This window comes from Myotis brandtii, unplaced genomic scaffold (genome assembly GCF_000412655.1).
Source record: "Myotis brandtii unplaced genomic scaffold, ASM41265v1 scaffold266, whole genome shotgun sequence".
NCBI classification, from domain to species: domain Eukaryota; kingdom Metazoa; phylum Chordata; class Mammalia; order Chiroptera; family Vespertilionidae; genus Myotis; species Myotis brandtii.
The window spans coordinates 8726647-8746042 of record NW_005360124.1 but is presented as its reverse complement, the minus strand read 5'-3'; the positions used below and the strand labels follow the sequence as shown (position 1 = coordinate 8746042).

The window sequence follows — 19396 nt, the reverse complement described above, 5'->3', positions numbered from 1 at the left end:
TGCATGTGGCCCGCGGGCCGTAGTTTGAGGACCCCTGATTTAGACTTTCAACTGGCATCTGAAGTGGGGAGTAGGAGGCGGGGAGCAGTCTTGAGCTCTTAACCTGTGGGATCTGACACTTGGTGTTGGAAAAACACACATCAGAATTAGTGTCAGACTTGGAGCCTGGTAGACATATACGTCTCTTACAAGTCATAAATTAAATACAGTGTTGTATGTGCACAAAGCATCTTCATTATCCAAATAAAACGCAAGATAATAAAATGAACATGTAATGCTTTATAAGTACTTCAATTGGTAGAAGCTCTTGTCAAGGGCCTTTAGCCATTTACATGTCTGGGAAATTCAAGTAACCTATTACATTCAAATAATCAATTCACACTCCTTCAAAAATATCTCATTTCATTTTTTAAATTTCCCTTGCAAAGGAAATAAAATGCACCATTAAGGCCTTTTCATTGAGTCCATTCAAGATGTGTGAAAACTATTCCAATGAATTTGAAACACAGTGCCTAAAAATTTAAAGAAATCTTATTTATCTGTCTTACCTGATTAAATTCTGGCAGACCTGGCATCCTGCAGTACATCTAAATTAAAGAAATGATATCTGTTAGTTTACTGACGTATTTGAAGACATATTTAATGCTTATACAGTAAATATCTGTTATCTTCCATGGAACATCATCCATCAGCTGCCTCCTGCATGCCCCCTACTGGGGATCAAGTCCGCAACCTGGGCATGTGCCCTGAATGGTAATTAAACTGGTAACTTCTTGGTTCATGGGTCAATGCTCAACCTCTGAGCTGCACCAGCCAGGCTCAACAGTATTTTTGATCCAAGGTTGGGAACCCACAAATGAAGAAGGCCAATTACATTCATTGTTCTATGCCATTTTATATAAGGGACTTGAGTATCCATGGATTTTGGTACCCAAAGGGGTCCTGGAATCAATCTCCCTCAGACAGTGAAGGAAGTTAAGATTTAAGGGAGTCAAATGTTATACATTTTGCCCTGGCCAGTGTGGCTCATTTAGTTTGACATCATCCTATGCACCAAAAGGTTGCCAGTTTGATTCCCATTCAGAGCTTGCCTGGGTTGTGGGCTCGTTTCTCTCTCTCTCTTTTTCTCTCTCTCTCTTTCTCTTTCTCTTTCTCTCTCTTTCTCTCTCTCTCTCTCTCTCTCTCTCTCTCTCGTTTTTCTCTCTCTCTTCCTTTTTCTCTCTAAAAATCAATAAAAAATATATTTTTAAAAAGTTATACATTTAGACAGCACAGGTGATCAGTGCAAATAACCCGCACATTGTTCAAAGGTCAACTACACTGCTCTTCTATTTTCCTTTAGTAATTTATTTTTTCCAAGGACAATAACATGCCATCTTATTTCAAGGACCTAACCACACTGGGAGATTTTCTGTAACCCATCCTGCTCCTATGTTTCACTAGCTGCTGTTTTGAGTTTTGTTCTAGCGGTATATCTTCCAGAGGGCTATCAAGAACTCTGAGTAGAAAGGCTCTAATCATCTTATTCTGCTGCCCATTCTCTGCTCAAGCAAAAAGCCTATGGGAGGAAAATGGGGCTGAAATTAACTGTTTGTATAAACTGAGCACAGTGTCCTGAAATATCCCAGTTACTGTTTCCACAGACACTTTGGTGGAGGATAAGGAACATTCACAGTAATTTGAATATTCAATATTCAGAAGTTGTAAATTTTTTATCCAAAACCAATGGAATAGATGTAAACACAAGATATTTCCTGAAATCTTTCCTCCCACTAAGAGGAACAGGAGCATAAAAAATAAAACAGAGGAAAATCTACCACAATATTAACAGTGGCTCTACCAGGGTGATGTCATTAGGATGAATGTGTTTTTCTTTACATTTCATTCAGTCATTAAACAGATGTTTTTCAGGAGCCTGCTATTTGGCAGGCACTGTCAATAGGCCCTGGGATTGGAGTGAGGTACAAAATTGACAAGTTCCTGTTCTTATCAGATTTCTCTAGTAATCATGTACTATTTTTATAAAGACAAACAAACATCAATTAAGAATTAGCACTAACTTTATAGATCTTAACAAATCCTTTAAACAAGTCATATCTCTTAAGTTTCCACAAATAGTCCTCCAAGTAGTGTTACTTTAAAAAGAAAAATGGAATTAAAAATTGTACCTGTGAGGGTCTTTGGAGCTGGGTATGATTTTGTTACATTCTCTCTTGTCGAACACACCTTCAATCCAGGATTTCTGGGACTGAACAGAGAGTGTCATTATTTTTATATTTCAATTATGTGAGAAAGCAGTGTAACCACAGCAGTTCAGGTAGTCAAGATATATTTAGGTAGTGTGATTACTAATTAAAATGGCAAGACCAACCCCAAACAGGCCAAGCATTTACTGGCTTCTATTACAGACCACATAGACACCAATAAGGCAAATGTGAACACAAAGATATTCACAAAGTTTACTGGTTCATAATCTCATCTTAGCGAAAGATCCCTAAATTCGAAAACTCTAGCAAGGAAGTAAAGATATAACTGATATGTTCCCTTAATTCTGCTATAAATCATTTTTACATCTTACAGCATAATCCTACAGAGGGAATATAAAGCTCTCAAACTTCAAAATTCTCACTCATCAAGTCCCACAATGGCTAAGATTTCATAGGAAGCTGGCAAGAGTATCAGAGAAATGCAACCTCAACAAGATTCTGTAAAAAAAAAAAATTCCAATATAACATGGGACCAGAGGATATAAAATGGAGAATACACCCTCAGAAGAATAGAACTTAACTGAGAGACTGATTTCCTGTAAATGCCTGATGACTGAGACTTATCTCCTGGCCAAGAATCATTTCCCATCCTCAAACCAATGAACTCACTGCTTGGACTCTGGGTGGACTTCCCCCGCTTGGCACACCCTGCCCACAAATACAGCCTGTCCCAAGCCCTCAGTGAACTGCCTGTACTTTGCTATAGCATGTGTTCCACAAACTGCAATCACTCTGCTATTCTCAAGTAAACTCACTTTCTGCTAGTGTGAGCTTGCCTCAGTTTACCTCTTTATTTAGTTGCTAATTCGTTACACAGTCTGTAAACATGGCTTAATGTTGGCTGTGTTGCTTCTGATTGCACAGCCTATAACTGTCCCTAAATTCAAGTGGAACCCAAACAGCTGATGAGCTTGGCCTTCTAATATGAAGATATCTTAGCTCTATATGGCATAAAAACGTGTGTGGATATAACTTTGTCCAGTCAGTGAAAAATAACATCCAAACCTGTAGAAAAATTTTGTAAGAATGCATTTGAGCCAAAACTAACAACAATTGCCAGGAAGCAAGATCTCAAATGCTCCCCAAAGTGAGAGTTTTGTAGTTGCCTTTATGCATTGGGAATTAAGGAAGGAAGGGAGGGAGGGAGGTCACTTGAAGGTGGAAGAAAGCAAAGGAAGGCTTGCTTTACAGGATAGTTAAGACTATGTGCTTTCTTGAGGGATCTGGGGAAAAAAAGGGATTACTCTGACATTTCAAAGGTGTTTTAACCTAGATGCACAAGAAAAATGGATAGGGCTTACTTAAGGCAAAGAGAAACTTTTTACTAAAAATGTTATGTCTGAGGCATGACTACCCACCATGACCTGCCCAGCTAGGAATTTATTATCAGATTACCCTGTGACATTACTTTCTGTCACTGGACTTGTCAGGTTTTCTTGTTTGTTTTTTAAATATATTTTTATTGATTTCAGAGAAGAATAGAGAGTGAGAGAGAGATATATAAACATCAATGACAAGAGAAAGTCATTGATTGGCTGCCTCCCACATGCCCCACACTGGGGATGGAGCCCACACCTGGGCATGTGCTCTGACTGGGAACGAACCGTGACCTCCTGGTTCATAGGTCGATGCTCAACCACTGAGCCATGCCAGGTGGGCAGGACTTATCAGTTTTACTACAGAGCCCCTTTTTTTGTCCACAATACATACATATGTATTAGAGCAATGATGAAATGGCAGTGAGCATTCTAGAATCTAAAAGGGGGCTTTTTCAAACCCTACATTAGTGCAGTCCCCACCCCACTCTTATACCTCCTCTCATCCTACAATTGAAGGAAATGCACTGGGCCAGAAAACATGTTACAAATCCAGCTGTGAAACCTAATTATCACACTGTCCATAGTTTCCAAGATGATTATGAAGGAGCTCAAGGCATGTCACCCTGAAATATGCTGCTTGGGTATACTGTTTATGCTCAGCTGTAGGTACTGGAAAACCAGCAAATGCAGAGAGGCTTTCTCCGAACTCCTCTTACCCACATAAAGACAGATCCTCCAAAACGAACTCAACTCTCATAAAGTTTCTCTCTGGGAGCTTCAGCAACTATCCCTTCCCTAGAAATGTGCCACAGGGGAGTTGGTATGCCCTCAAATAGCTCTTCATTCTGAATTTCTAAGTATCTGAATTCGTTCAACAAATATTTTGGGATACTATGCTGCATACTGGGAATTCTAGAATAAATAAGACAAGCTCTGAAGAAATATAGAAAAAAGGAGAAAGCAGATAATAAATGAATCACTAAGCTTCATGTGTACCAATAAAGAATTAAAAACAGCTCCAAAAAAGGGTCCCTAACTTATAGGCTGTAGACAAAAAGGGATTCTAAGGAAAGTTACCTCCCAGGTGATCTGATCTGATCATGGTGGGTAATCACTCCCTAGACATATAACTTTTTTAGTAAAAGGTTTGTCTTTGCTTCCAGCCAGCCCTGTCCATTGTTCTTGTGCATCGAGGTAACACACCTTTGAAATGCCAGAGTAATCCTCTCTTTACAAACCCTCTAGAAAGAAGCAACCACCCTCAAAAGAGCACGTAATCTTGTTAACTATCCTGTAATCCCAAGAATGACAGTTTTGCCATTTCCTTTATGCATTTGAAATTCAGGAGGGAACTAATGAGGGGGAAGAAAGCAAGGCAGTATTGGATTACCTGAGAGTTAACAAGATTATGAGACCTTGCTTCCTGGCAACTGGCATCAGTTTGGGCTCAAATAAGCTCTTAGAAAAGTTCTTTACAGGTCTGTAGGCTCTCATAGAGGCCAGATATACATCTGGACTCATATTATGAAATTTTTCCCGCATGAAGGCAAGAATCCACACACTACCGGCTGGCCCTGGACAGACTCGTTCAGAGCCAGGTCCCCTTTCCAGTAACAACAGGGCTGGTGAAAGCATAGAGAAATTAAAGGCTTTTCATTCCCTCTGGGACTTACTAAGACTCAATAAAGTTTAACTTACCATCGGTGATATGAAAGGTAAAATTAGCTTTTGGTTGGTGGCCTGGGATCTTAACTTTGATGTTGTTTTTTGTTTGTTTGTTTGTTTGTTTAATGATTTCAGAGAGAAAGGGAGAGGGGGAGAGAGAGATAGAAACATCAATGACAAGAGAGAATCATTTATTATTGGCTGCCTCCTGCACACCCCACATTGGGGATCGAGCCTGCAACCCAGGCATGTGACCTGACTGGGAGTCGAACTGTGACCTCCTAGTTCATAGGTCGATGCTCAACCACTGAGCCATGCCAGCCGGGCTAACTTTGATGTTTTTAATTGTCATAGAAAAGTACTTCCTGATCTCCAAACTTTCCACCTAGGACCTCTCATACTTCAAATGGCTTTCACAGGTCTACTTTCCCGGACTAGACTCGTTTCCACAGGCCCAGTTCTTTCTGTTGCCCCAGGGCCCAACCCAATGATTGCTGAATGAGCAACAAAATTAACACACTTAAAATAGAACCTCAGGACTCCTATACAATTTCCCTCCAAAGGTGTAAACAGGACACCTGTGTGATTAACAAGAACTTGAAACTTTCCTCCTACAACTCCCTTATCTCAGTAGTACAATCTATGGAGGACAAATAACCAAGGTGCTGTCTTCTACCACTGGAGCAGTAGACTGTCAAGGTGGTGGTAGTTGACAGTGGAGATTATGCCATTTCTGCAACCGTAGTGGCAATCTTTATTGACTGGGTGTGTGTTTTTATACACAGGGAGGTGTTTTTTGTTCATTGTTGTTATTTGGGGGAGGAAAAGGCAGAGGACAAAGACGGGCAATTGTGTAGGTCTCAAGCTGAGTGTTAGTCACAATTATGCCTCAACCTAAAACATAATCAAATTTTAAATCCAATCACAGGCCTGAGGCTGGGGTGGGAATTGCAAAGACATGTCTAAAGACTAATCCTCCAGCAGTACCCACATGAAGTATTCCTTCACTGAAAGTATTCCTGCATTGGAGCTTTTTAGGGTGTCAAAATTACAGATTTTTCTCTCAGAGGAATTTCTGTGTCAATTTTATGTCCTCCATACAACGGAGATTACTCCTTTTATTTTGTCAGTGAAGCACAGCAGAAAGAACATTGCAACAAGATTTTACTTCTTAAAATCTGATGGTGACAACCCAATGTTTGATGTAAACAAATTCAAAGTCTTTGCTAAAAGAATGAGAAAGAACTAGGAAAGGAAGCATGAAAAGAAAAAAAGGTTTTTTTAAATGTTTTTATTGATTTGAGAGAGAGGAATGGAGAGGGAGGGAGATAGAAACATCAATGAGAGGGAAACATAGATCACATATTAGTATACAAAACAAGTCTCTACAAGCTCAAGAAGACTGAAATTATATCAAGCATCTTCTCAGGTCACAACGGAATGAAATTAGAAATCAACTACAATGAAAACACTCAAAAACATGCAAACGCATGGAGGCTAAATGAAACAATGAATGGGTTACCAAGGAGATAAAAAAATAAATCAAAAACTTCCTGGAAATAAATGAAAATGAACACACAACAACCCAAAATCTTTGGGACACAACAAAAGCAGTCCTAAGAAGGAAGTTCATAGCACTACAGGCCTAACTCAAAAAACAATAAAAATTTATAATAATTTGACCTTACAACTTAAAGAATTAGAAAGAGAACAAGAAAAGCCCAGAGTAAGTAGAAGGAAGGAGAAATAAATGCCATAGAGACTAAAAAAATAATACAAAAGAACAATGAAACCAAGACCTGGTTCTTTAAACAAATAAACAAGATTGATGACTGTTAGCCAGAGTCATCAAGAAACAAAGAGAGAGGACCCAAATAAACAAAATCAGAGATGAAAGCAGTGAAGTAACAACTAACACCACAGAAATACAAAGGATTGTAAAAAAAAATACTCTTAAAAACTATATGCTGTTATGCCCAGATTTCAAGATCCCCAATAGACCACCAGGGAGCCAGCCGAGTCCGATGCAAAAGCAGAGAGTCTTTATTCAAACTAGTTTGGGCCCCGGGTCAGCCACACTCGCCGACGCAGCGGCAAGCAGCCGAGAGAGCGCCAGAGCCCTGTGGGCAGAGGGGTTTAATAGGGGGGTTGGAGTAAGGGGAGGAGAGAGGACTGTGGGCCCTGCCGACTGGCCAGGCGCAAGTCGGTGTCTCGTTACACAGGATGTGGTCATATCTATGGCGCGCACGTCCCTTGATTGTCATTGGTTAGTTTAAAGAAATCCTGGGCATGGCTAGCAGAGGCTTGGGCTTCCGGGAAGAAGCTGCTTGCTGAGCACATGGCTGCTGCCCAAAAATGGAGGATTCGGGGCAAGATGGAGGGCGTAGCCCTCGCCCTTTCAATGCCAACAAGTTGGACAATGTGGATGAAATGGTCAAATTCCTAGAAAAATACCAGTGCTTAGGGACTTAAAATACTGCTGGGAGGAAAATTCCCTTTTCTAATATTATAAGATTTAATTTACAAAAAGCTCTTGGCTGGCCCAGCTGGGGAGGCTCAGTGGTTGAGCATGACCTATGAACCAGGAGGTCATGGTTCAACTCCCAGGCAATGTATATGCCCGGGTTACAGGCTTGATCCCCAATGTGGGTCCTGCAGGAGGCAGCCAATCAATGATTCTCTGTCATCACTGATGTTTCTATCTTTCTCTCCCTCTCCCTTCCTCTTTGAAATCAATAAAAATATTTTTTTAAAGTTAAAAAAAAAAAAAAAAAGCTCTTGGCTCTTTGAAAGATCAACAGAGGGTATCTATGGTCTCCAGAAAGAAGAGAGATGTTTTCACAAAGATTAAACTGTTCTACTCTAAGATAATAACCTGGTCCATTCTGTAAAATAATAGGAATAGCAGATATCTTAGTCAGTTTGGGCTACTCTTACAGAATATCATACATTGGGTAGTTTATACAAAAAAAACAAACACACACACACACACACACACACACACAACACACATTTATTTCTCACATCACAGTTCTGGAAACTGAAAATCCAGGATCAGAATGCCCTCATTCTCAAGTTCTGGTGAGAGCCCCCTTCCTGGTTTACAATGACCAAGACCTCCCTGTACCTTCACGTGGCAGACAGAGAGATCATCTCTCTTGTGTCTCTTCTTATAAAGGCACTAATCCCATTCTTGAGGGCTCTATCCTCAAGACCTAATTACCTACCATAGGCTCCACTTCCAAATACCATCACATTGCAGATTAGGGCTTCCACTCCTGATATTGGAAGACACAAACATTCAGTCCACCACTACAGCAGGTTAACAATTTATTCAGCACATTCTATGCACCCACCTAGGCAATGCAAAGGCTTTGTTTATATTAACTGTGCCTAGGTGGGAAGTGGGGGCAGTTATTATCTCCTTTTTACCAATGAGGACACTGAGTCAGAGAGGTTGAATAATTTGCCCAAGAACATAATAATGGCACTTCATAAAAGTGACACTAGAGCCCTTGCCAGTGTGGCTCAGTTGGTTGAGCATCGTCCTGTACACTGAAAGGTCGTCAGTTCCATTCCCAGTCAGGACACATGCCTGTTGCAGGTTCAATCCCTGGTCATGGCACACACAGAAGGCAACCGATTGATTTTTCTCTCTCTCTCAGTCATGTTTCTCTTTCTCTCTCCGCCCTCTCCCTTTCTCTCTCTCTAAAATAAATAAAAACATCCCTGGTCAGTTTTGCTCAGTGGTTAGACTGTTGGCCAGCTGACCAAAGGGTCACAAGTTCAATTCCGGATCCAGGGCACATACCTCATTGCAGGCAACCAATCAATGTGTCTCTCTCACATCAATGTTTCTCTCTCTCCCCCTCCTTCCTCTCTTCCACTCTTTCTCTACAAATCAATGGTGAAAATCTCGAGTGAGGATTAAAATAAATAAATAAAAACTTTTTTTTAAGTGACACTAGGATTCAAACAGAGGCACCTAAACAGCTTCATTTCACCATCACTTATTGCAGAACTTGCACCTATACCAATACCTAAAAATGTATAGTGTTTTAGAGTTTACAAAATCACTTTCCTAAACATCTGATCTCCACACAAATCCCATGAGGTCCTCAGTAGGTAATAACGAGTAATATCAAGCATATGAAATGTTCAGAAAAAAATCCCCACTGTGCAGCATGCCCTCTATGGGTATCCTCAGACCCATAGAGTGATAGCAAGAGGGTCATGAACCCCTACATACTGTATAACAAGTTTTGTGTGGGTGTGAATATGTGTATTTCTCAGGAGAAAATCTCAAGAGCTGGATCAAAAATCATTGCTACATAAAGGATCTGAATATAACTTATGTAAAGATACACAAATGGCCAGTGAACACATGCAAAAGCTCTCAACATCATTAGTCATTAAGGAAATTCAAATCCAAGCCACAATGAGATACCTCCTCACACTACTAGGATGGCTATCATAAAAAATTCAGACAATACAAAGTGTTGGCAAGGATGGGAAGAAATTGGAATTCTCATAGTTTGCTGGTATGAATGCAGAGTGGTGCAACTGCTTTGGAAAACAGTCTGACAGGTCCTCAAAAAGTTAAACACAGAATTACCATGTGATCCAGTCTTCTTCTAGGTATCTGCCCATGAGAAATGAAACCATATATCCACACAAAAACTTGTACACTGATGTTCATAGCATCATTATTCATAATGGCCAAAAAGCAGAAACAACCTAAATATCCATTAAATGTAGAATAAACAAAAGTGTGTTGTATTCATGTAATGGAATATTAAATAAAAATAAAATAGTCATGCATGCTACAACATAGAAGAGCCTTGAAAACATTAAGTAAAAGAAGGTAGCTACAAAGAAAAACATAGTTTGAGTCCATTTATATAAAATGCCCAGAATAGGCAAATCTATAGAGGCAGAAAGTGGATCAGTGCTTGCCTAGGACTGATGGGGATAGAGAGACTGGGGCAGACATCTGAGGGGTATGAGGTTTCTTTTTGGGATGATGAATGTACAATGTATAGTACATTCATCTGTGAATATACTAAAGTCACTAACTTGTACACATTAAATGTGTGAATTATATGATGTATGAATTATATCTCAAGAAATATCAATAAAAAAGTTAAAGGGGGAGTGGAACAGACAAAATGAGGGAAAAACCAACCCACAGTGGAAAACAAAAGACACATATATTTCTGTTCACAAGCAGAAAGCAGTTTTGTTCAACTCATAAAATATGTGTAAAAACCACTAGCCGGTATGGCCCAGTGGTTGAAGCATCAACCTACGAACCAAGGGTTAGATTCTAGTCAGGGCACATGCCCTGGTTTCGGCCTCGATCCCCCAGTAGGGGGTGAGCAGGAGGCAGCCAATCAATGATTCTCTCTCTCATCAGTGATGTTTCTATTTTTCTCTCCCTTTCCCTTCCTCTCTGAAATCAATTAAAATATATACTTCTAAAAATCTTTTGAAGCAACTAGTAAAATGTAAAGACCAAGAGGTTTCACATTCAGGAAAGAATCTGTACATCTGCATTTCCTTTAACAAGGAAAAAAAAAGACAATACTAGGTTTGTATTCCAACTTGGGACCAATCTGCTGGGGCCAGGTGGACAGCCATTTATCAACATAGCTTGCACTCACTAGCTCACCTTAGTTCCCACCAGGCAAGCTCTCCACTCTAGTTTGTTTTTCAGCCCCTGAGCTATTGCTTTCATCAGCTTTCCAAAGGAATGTCTGACTCAACACATGCACAGCTCTCAGAAAGAAGTAACCAGTAAATGGTGGCCATTTGCTTTATAGATAAGGAAACTGAGGTAATCTATTTGAGGCCAAGAGGCATGTAGTCAGCAGTAAAACTACCTTTTCTGACTTTTGGCTTCATTCTTTACTCTTCCACCACCCTGCTAATATTTCTAGACAGTCTATAATTACTATATCCTGTTCCTTTTATGGTTGCAACAGAGGGAAATCAATGAGAAAGTTAAAAACATGCTCGGCAGCCCTGACCGGTGTGGCTCAATTAGTTGGAGCGACATCTCATACACCAAAAGGTTATGGGTTCGATTCCCAGTCAGGGCACATACCTAGGTTTCAAGTTCGGTCCCTGGTCAGGGTACATACTGGAGGCAATCGAAAGGCAGAGGATGGTGGCCCTCACTGGTTTGGCTCAGTGGATAGAGCCCCAGCCTGGGGACTGAAGAGTCCAGGGTTGATTCTGGTCAAGGGCACATGCCTGGGCTGCAGGCTCAATCCCCAGCAGGAGGTGTGCATGAGGCAGTCGATCAATGATTCTCTCTCATCATTGATGTTTCTATCTCTCCCTCTCCCTTCCTCTCTGAAATCAATAAAAAATAATATTTAAAAAAAGAAAAGAAAGGCAGAGGATGGTAGGTGAGTGGGAAGAGATCAACCAAAGAACTTGTATGCATATGCATAATCCATGGACAATGACAATAGGGTAGTGAAGGCCTGGGGCAGGGGGAAACTAAGAGAGGAGAGCTGCTGTAACTGGGAGCCAGGCCTCACCCCCACCCAGGGTGCCCTCAGATAACACCTGGGACCCTACAGACACCCCTGCCAGGGACCTGCTACCTCGGCTGTGGTCCCACGGTCAACGAGTCTCCAGCCACTCTGGGCGCAGGCTCCTGTGAGTTCCAAAGCGTGTTCCCCTCTGACCGGCCCAATGCCTTAGCCCGGGGCACTGCAACCACGCAAGCAGCAGACACGTGAGCAGCCCTCTCCTGTCCCAGGAGCAGCACCCAGCGAGCAGCCTGCCCCAGGCCTAAGAGCAGAATCCTCACATGGCCTGCCCCTGTCCAAGGAGCAGCAGCTGTCAGCTATGTGAGCAGCCCGCTCCCTCGTCCGAGGAGCAGCAACCACGTGAGCAGCCTGCCCCGTCTGAGGAGCAGCAGTCGCACAAGCAGCCTGCCCACGATTGAGGAGCGGCAGCCCCACGCAGCCCACCCCCATCCGAGGAGCAGCAGCTGCGCAGCCCACACCCTCCTCCTGTCTGAGGAGCAGTAGGTGTGCGAGAAACCTGCCCCCATCCAAGGAGCAGCAGCTGCACGAGCAGCCTGCCCCCATACAAGGAGCAGCAGCGGTGTGAGCAGCCCATAGCCATATGAGGAACAGCATTGCCACGAACAGCCCGCTCCCATTCAAGGAGCAGTAGCCACCCGAGCAGCCTCCCCCAGTCGGAGGAGCAGCAGCCACACGAGCAGACCATCTACGTCTGAGGAGCGACAGCCCTGCGCAGTCCACACTGGTCCCAGGAGCAGCAGACACACACAGCCTGCCCTGTCCGAGGGAGCAGCAGACACATGTGCAGCTCGCTCCCACCCGAAGAGAAGCAGCCACACAAGCAGCCCATCCCCCGCCTGAGGAGCAGAAGCCACACGAGCAGACAGCCCCCATACGAGGAGCAGCAGCCGCACATGCAGCTCACTCCGGCCTAGGGGCAGCAGCTGCCCGAGCAGCTCGCCCCTGTCCGAGGAGTAGCAGCCACACGAACAGACAGACTGACCACATCTGAGGAGCGGCAGCCCTGCGCAGCCCACACTGGTCCAAGGAGCAGCAGCCACACACAGTCTGCACCTGTCCGACAAGCAGCAGCTGGGTGAGCGTCCCGCCCCCATCTAAGGAGCAGCAGCCGCATGTGCAGCTCACTCCCGCCTGAGGAGCAGCAGCCATGCAAGCAGACCGTCCCCAATCTGAGAAGCAGCAGCTGCACAAGCAGTCCACACCCGTACGAGGAGCATTAGCCCTGTAAGCAACCTGCCCCTGTCCAAAAAGCAGCAGCCTCACGAGCAGCCTGTCCCATCTGAGGAACAGCAGCAGCGTGAAGCCAGCCCCGATCCAAGGAGCAGCAGCCACGTGAGCAGTCTGCGCCCATCCGAGGAGCAGAAGCCATGTGAACAGCCCACTCCTGTCCAAGGAGCAGCAGCCATGCTCAGCCCGCCCCCACCTGAAGAGCAGCAGCCTCGTGATCAGCCCACCCCTGTCCAAGGAACAGCAGCTGTGTGAGCAGCCTTACCTACCAGCCAGAGGAGACACCACTGCTGCGGACAGCACTCACTAGAGGAGCCGCTGCCAAATGAGGAGCAGCCACTACTGCAACCAGTTGAGGAGCAACTGCAGCCCAAGAAACCACTGCCACCCAAGGAGCAGCCCCTGTACGACTCAACATCTAAATAAGTTGGTGAGACCAAAAATGGATAGACAAAGAAACCCCCAAAGGAAAAAAAAGAAGGAATTGTCAGGAAAGCAGCTAAGTGAAACAGAGGCATGCAATATGTCAGAAAAAGAACTGAGAATAAGGGTCTTAGAGTGCATAAACCAGATGGAGGGAAAAAATCAATAACTTATGTAAGAATCAAGAAGAAATGAAGAGTGATATAGCTGCAATAAAAAACACCATGGAAAGTTTCAACAGTAGACTAGGAGAAGCAGAGGACCGAATTAGCGAATTAGAAGACAGGAAGCAAAACACACAAAACTGAACTGCAATTGGAGAAAAAAATTAAAATACAGGAGGAGAGCCTAAGGGAGCTATGGGACAACATGAAACGAAGCAACATACGAATAATAGGGGTGCCAGAACAACAGGAAGAGGGACAAGGATTAAAAACCAATTTGAAGAAATAATGTCAGAAAGCTTCCCTGCGGTGGGGAAGAAAAATGTCACACAAGCACAGAGAGTCCCAAGCAAGATGAACCCAAAAAGACCCACACCAAGACACATCATAATTACCATGGCAAATGTTCAGGACAAAGAGAATCTTAAAGGCTGCAAGAGAGAGGCAGAAAGTTACATAAAAGGGATCTCCCATTTCTCAACAGAAACACATCAGGCCAGAAAATATGGATGGAAATTTACAAACTGATGGAAAGCAAAGGACTGAATCCAAGAATACTCTATCCAGCAAGGCTATCATTCAAAATTGAAGGGGAAATAAGAAGCTTCACAGACAAAAAAAGGCTAAGGGAGTTTATCACCACCAAGCCAGCAATGCAAGAAATGCTAAAGGGACTGGTGTAAAAAGAAGAAATAAAAAGCCCAGAAAGAAAACAGCCACACAAAAAAAGAAATGGCTACAAACAAGTACCTTTCAATAATAACTTTAAACGTAAATGGACTAAATGGTCCAATCAAAAGACATCGAGTGGCTGAATGGATAAAAAAACATGACCCATACATTTGCTGTCTACAAGAGACCCACCTCATTAAAAGGGACTCACACAGACTGAAAGTGAAGGGATGGAAAAATATCTTTCACGCAAATGGAAAGGAAAAGAAAGCTGGGGTAGCAATACTTATATCCGACAAAATAGACCTCAAAGTGAAGGCCATAACAAGAGATAAGGAAGGCCACTTCATAATACTAAAGGGATCAATACAACAAGAGGATATAACCCTGATAAACATATATGCACCCAATGCAGGAGCACCCAAATTCATAAAAAAACTCCTGGAAGATATCAAAGGAGAGATCGACAACAATACAATCATAGTAGGGGACTTTAATACACCACTGACACCACTGGATAAGCCCGCTAGACAAACAATCAGCAAAGAAACAGCAATCCTAAATGACTCACTAGATCAGATGGACTTAATTGACATCTTCAGAACACTTCACCCCAAAGCAACAAAATATACGTTCTTCTCAAGTGCTCATGGAACATCTTCAAAAATAGACCACATATTGGGTCACAAACAAAGTCTCCCCAAATTCAAGAAGATTGAAATCATACCAAGCATCTTCTCAGACCACAAGGGCATAATATTAGAAATAAACTACAATAAAAACAACCCAAAATACTCAAACACTTGGAAGCTGAATAGCATGTTATTAAATATTGATTGGGTTACCAATGAGATCAAAGAAGAAATTAAAAACATCCTGGAAACTAATGACAATGAAAACACAACAATCCAAAACCTATGGGACACAATGAAAGCAGTCCTGAGAGGGAAGTTTATAGCTCTACAGGCCTACCTCAACAAACAAGAAAAAATGGTAGTAAATCATCTAAATCTACAGCTCAAAGAATTAGAAAGAGAGCAACAAGAAAAGCCCAGAGTGAGCAGAAGGAAGGAGATAATAAAGATTAGAGCAGAAATAAATGACATAGAGACCAAAAAAACAATACAGAAAATCAATGAAACCAAGAGCTGGTTCTTTGAAAGGATAAACAAGATTGACAAACCTCTAGCCAGGCTCACCAAGAAGCAAAGAGAGAGGACCCAAATAAACCAAATCAGAAACGATAGAGGCGAAATAACAACAGACCCCACAGAAATACAAATGATTGTTAAAAAATACTATGAACAACTCTACTCCAACAAACTAGACAACCTGGAGGAAATGGACATATTTCTAGAAAAATACAACATTCCAAAACTTAATCAGGAAGAATCTAAAAATCTCAACAGGCCAATAACTATGGAAGAAATTGAAGCAGTCATCAGAAAGCTTCCAGCAAACAAAAGCCCAGGACCAGACGGCTTCACAGGGGAGTTTTACCAAACATTCAAGGAAGAACTAAAACCTATCCTCCTCAGACTACTACAAAAAATCCAAGAGGAAGGAACACTTCCAAGCTCATTCTATGAAGCCAGCATCACCCTAATACCAAAACCAGGTAAAGACAACACAATGAAAGAGAATTACAGGCCAATATCCCTCATGAACATAGATGCCAAAATCCTCAACAAAATCTTAGCAAATCGGATCCAGCAGTACATCAGAAAGATCATACACCATGACCAAGTAGGATTTATCCCAGGGATGCAAGGATGGTACAATATCCGCAAATCAATCAACGTGATACATCACATAAACAAATTGAAGGAAAAAAACCACATAGTCATATCAATTGATGCAGAAAAAGCATTTGACAAAATTCAACACCCATTTTTGATAAAAACTCTCAGCAAGGTGGGAATAGAAGGATCATACCTCAACATAATAAAAGCCATATATGACAAACCCACAGCCAACATCATACTCAATGGACAAAAACTAACACCATTTCCCCTAAAAACAGGAACAAGACAGGGATGCCCACTCTCACCACTCCTGTTCGACATAGTACTGGAAGTATTAGCCATTGCAATTAGACAAGAAGAAGAAATAAAAGGCATCCAAATTGGAAAAGAGGAAGTAAAACTGTCCTTATTTGCAGATGACATGATATTATACTTAAAAAACCCTAAAGACTCCATCAAAAAACTATTAGACTTAATAAAAGAATTCGGCAATGTAGCAGGATACAGAATTAACGCCAAGAAATCTATGGCATTTCTATACACCAATAGTGAACTTGCAGAAAGAGAGACTAAAAAAGCAATCCCATTTACCATCTCACCAAAAAAATTAAGCTACCTAGGAATAAACTTAACTAAAGAGGTAAAAGACCTCTACTCAGAAAACTACAGGACGTTGAAAAAAGAGATAGAGGAAGACATAAAGAGATGGAAGAACATACCATGTTCTTGGATTGGTAGAATCAACATCATTAAAATGTCCATACTGCCCAAAGCAATCTATAAATTCAACGCACTTCCCATTAAAATACCAACGGCATATTTCACAGACCTAGAACGAACTCTCCAAAAATTCATCTGGAACAAAAAACGACCCCGAATAGCTGCAGCGATCCTGAGAAAGAACAAAGTAGGTGGGATCTCAATACCAGATATCAAGCTGTATTACAAAGCCACTGTTCTCAAAACTGCCTGGTACTGGCACAAGAACAGACATATAGATCAATGGAATAGAATAGAGAGCCCAGAAATCAGCCCCAACCAATACGCTCAATTAATATTTGACAAAGGAGGCAAGAACATACAATGGAGTCAAGACAGTCTCTTCAATAAATGGTGCTGGGAAAATTGGACAGATACATGCAAGAAAATGAAACTAGACCACCAACTTACACCATACACAAAAATAAACTCAAAATGGATAAAGGACTTAAATATACGACCGGAAACCATAAAAATACTAGAAGAATCCAAAGGCAACAAAATCTCAGACCTATGCCGAAGCAATTTCTTCACCGATACAGATCCTAGGGCATTGGAAACTAAAGAGAAAATAAACAAATGGGACTACATCAAAATAAAAAGTTTCTGCACAGCAAAAGAAACCATCAACAAAACAACAAGAAAGCCCACTACATGGGAGAACATATTTGCCAACATTATATCTGATAAGGGCCTAATCTCCAACATTTATAGGGAACTCATACAACTTAACAAAAGGAAGATAAACAATCCAATCAAAAAATGGGCAAAGGACCTAAATAGACACCTTTTAAAAGAGGACATTCAGAAAGCCAAGAGACATATGAAAACATGCTCAAAGTCGCTAATCATCCGAGAGATGCAAATCAAAACAACAATGAGGTACCATCTCACACCTGTCAGAATGGCTATCATCAACAAATCAACAAACGACAAGTGCTGGAGAGGATGTGGAGAAAAAGGAACACTTGTGCACTGCTGGTGGGAATGCAGACTGGTGCAGCCACTATGGAAGACAGTATGGAGTTTCCTCAAAAAACTGGAAATGGAACTCCCATTTGACCCTGTGATCCCACTTCTAGGAATATATCCCAAGAAACCAAAAACACCAATCAGAAAGGATATATGCACCCCTATGTTCATAGCAGCACAATTCACCATAGCTAAGATTTGGAAACAGCCTAAGTGCCCATCAGTAGATGAATGGATTAGAAAACTGTGGTACATCTACACGATGGAATACTATGCTGCTGTAAAAAAGAAGGAACTCTTACCATTTGCAACAGCATGGATGGAACTGGAGAGCATTATGCTAAGTGAAATAAGCCAGTCAATGAAGGAAAAATACCACATGATCTCACTCATTCATGGATAAGAAGAGGAGAGGGAGGGGGAGGGGGGGGGGGGGGGGGGGGGGGGGGGGGGGGGGGGGGGGGGGGGGGGGGGGGGGGGGAAAGGAGACATATGTAATACTCTTTGTAATACTTTAAGCAATAAAACAAAATTTTTAAAAAAAGAAAAACGGAGAAAGCACCTGTCCGTGCTACCGAATAAATGACTTCGTTTCCCATCATAATGGACAGGGATGCTCTTGAAGAGACACGTGCTTCCAACCCCTAGGAAAGAATGCAATCTCTGAGGCAAACACAGTGACCACTCTCACTGCTCCCAACTGCATGTCACTCAGAAGCAGTCACTCCAAAATAGTCATGGACTTTATCTGTAAACAACAGAGATATGGAAATACCAACACTCATGAAGAGAAAGGAAAAACAGCACTGGGCTGCCCTCAACAACGGGACCCACTCAATGTTCTGGTGCCAAGTCCATTAGAAGGAAGTTTCCAGGGCAGTCCACTGCTACCCCACTACACAACCCCAAAAGTCATGGATTCCAGGCAAAAGCGGAACCCAGCTGGAAGCAGTAGGTTCAATCGCTGTATTCAGAGTATAGGGTAAATCACCCTATGGATTTTGTGTGAAAAATCTTTTTTTCTTAATTGTGGTAAAATACACATAATGCAGAACTCACCCTCTTCACCAGTTTTAAGAGTACAGCTTGGTATTGTTAACCATATTTACATATCTTTAACAAAGTTCTCCTTGGCTTCATTTTCCTCCCCTGCTGTAAACCATTGAGGGAGTGGGGGGAGGGGGGTGTGATAGGTAAACCTCATAGGATTATTGCCAGGATGAAATAATAAGTCACAAACCCTTGCCACCTGCTAAATATGTTAGGCATTATTAGAAGTACATTGCACATATCGCATCTCATTTAATCTTCAAATTATAACTATGATCCCGTTTTCCAGACGAGGCAGTCAAAGCACCGAGGTTAAGCAACTTGCCCAGGATCATAGCTAGTGGTGGTGCTGGGGAAACGAATTCAGGTGATGTGGCTCCAAACTACCAGACTCTGCCGAAAGGAGCGCACACGTTTGCTAAGCACCTGGTAATAGGCCTAAAATGCAATGTGCTCAATAAATAGTACATGCACATGCCCTGTGCCAGTCCAGACAAAATATGTAAAGTGACAGCCAGGGTGAGGTTTGACCACGTTTTCGGAGACCAAGGCCCAGCCTGGGTCTCCACC

The 19396-nt window shown here is 42.2% G+C and overlaps 1 protein-coding gene across 5 annotated transcripts in view; it reads right to left on the bottom strand.

The window, feature by feature from the left end:
* The window catches only part of TRPM6 (transient receptor potential cation channel, subfamily M, member 6), a 145636-nt gene that overhangs the window by 101205 nt on the left and 25035 nt on the right, over positions 1-19396 (bottom strand). For all 5 annotated transcript variants that reach the window (XM_014541274.1, XM_014541275.1, XM_014541276.1 and 2 more), the window contains exons 2-3: positions 2169-2248; positions 549-587 (exon numbers count right to left, since the gene is read on the bottom strand). In XM_014541274.1, coding sequence (XP_014396760.1) covers positions 549-587; positions 2169-2248 — 119 coding nt within the window. The remainder of the gene's footprint in view (positions 1-548; positions 588-2168; positions 2249-19396) is intronic.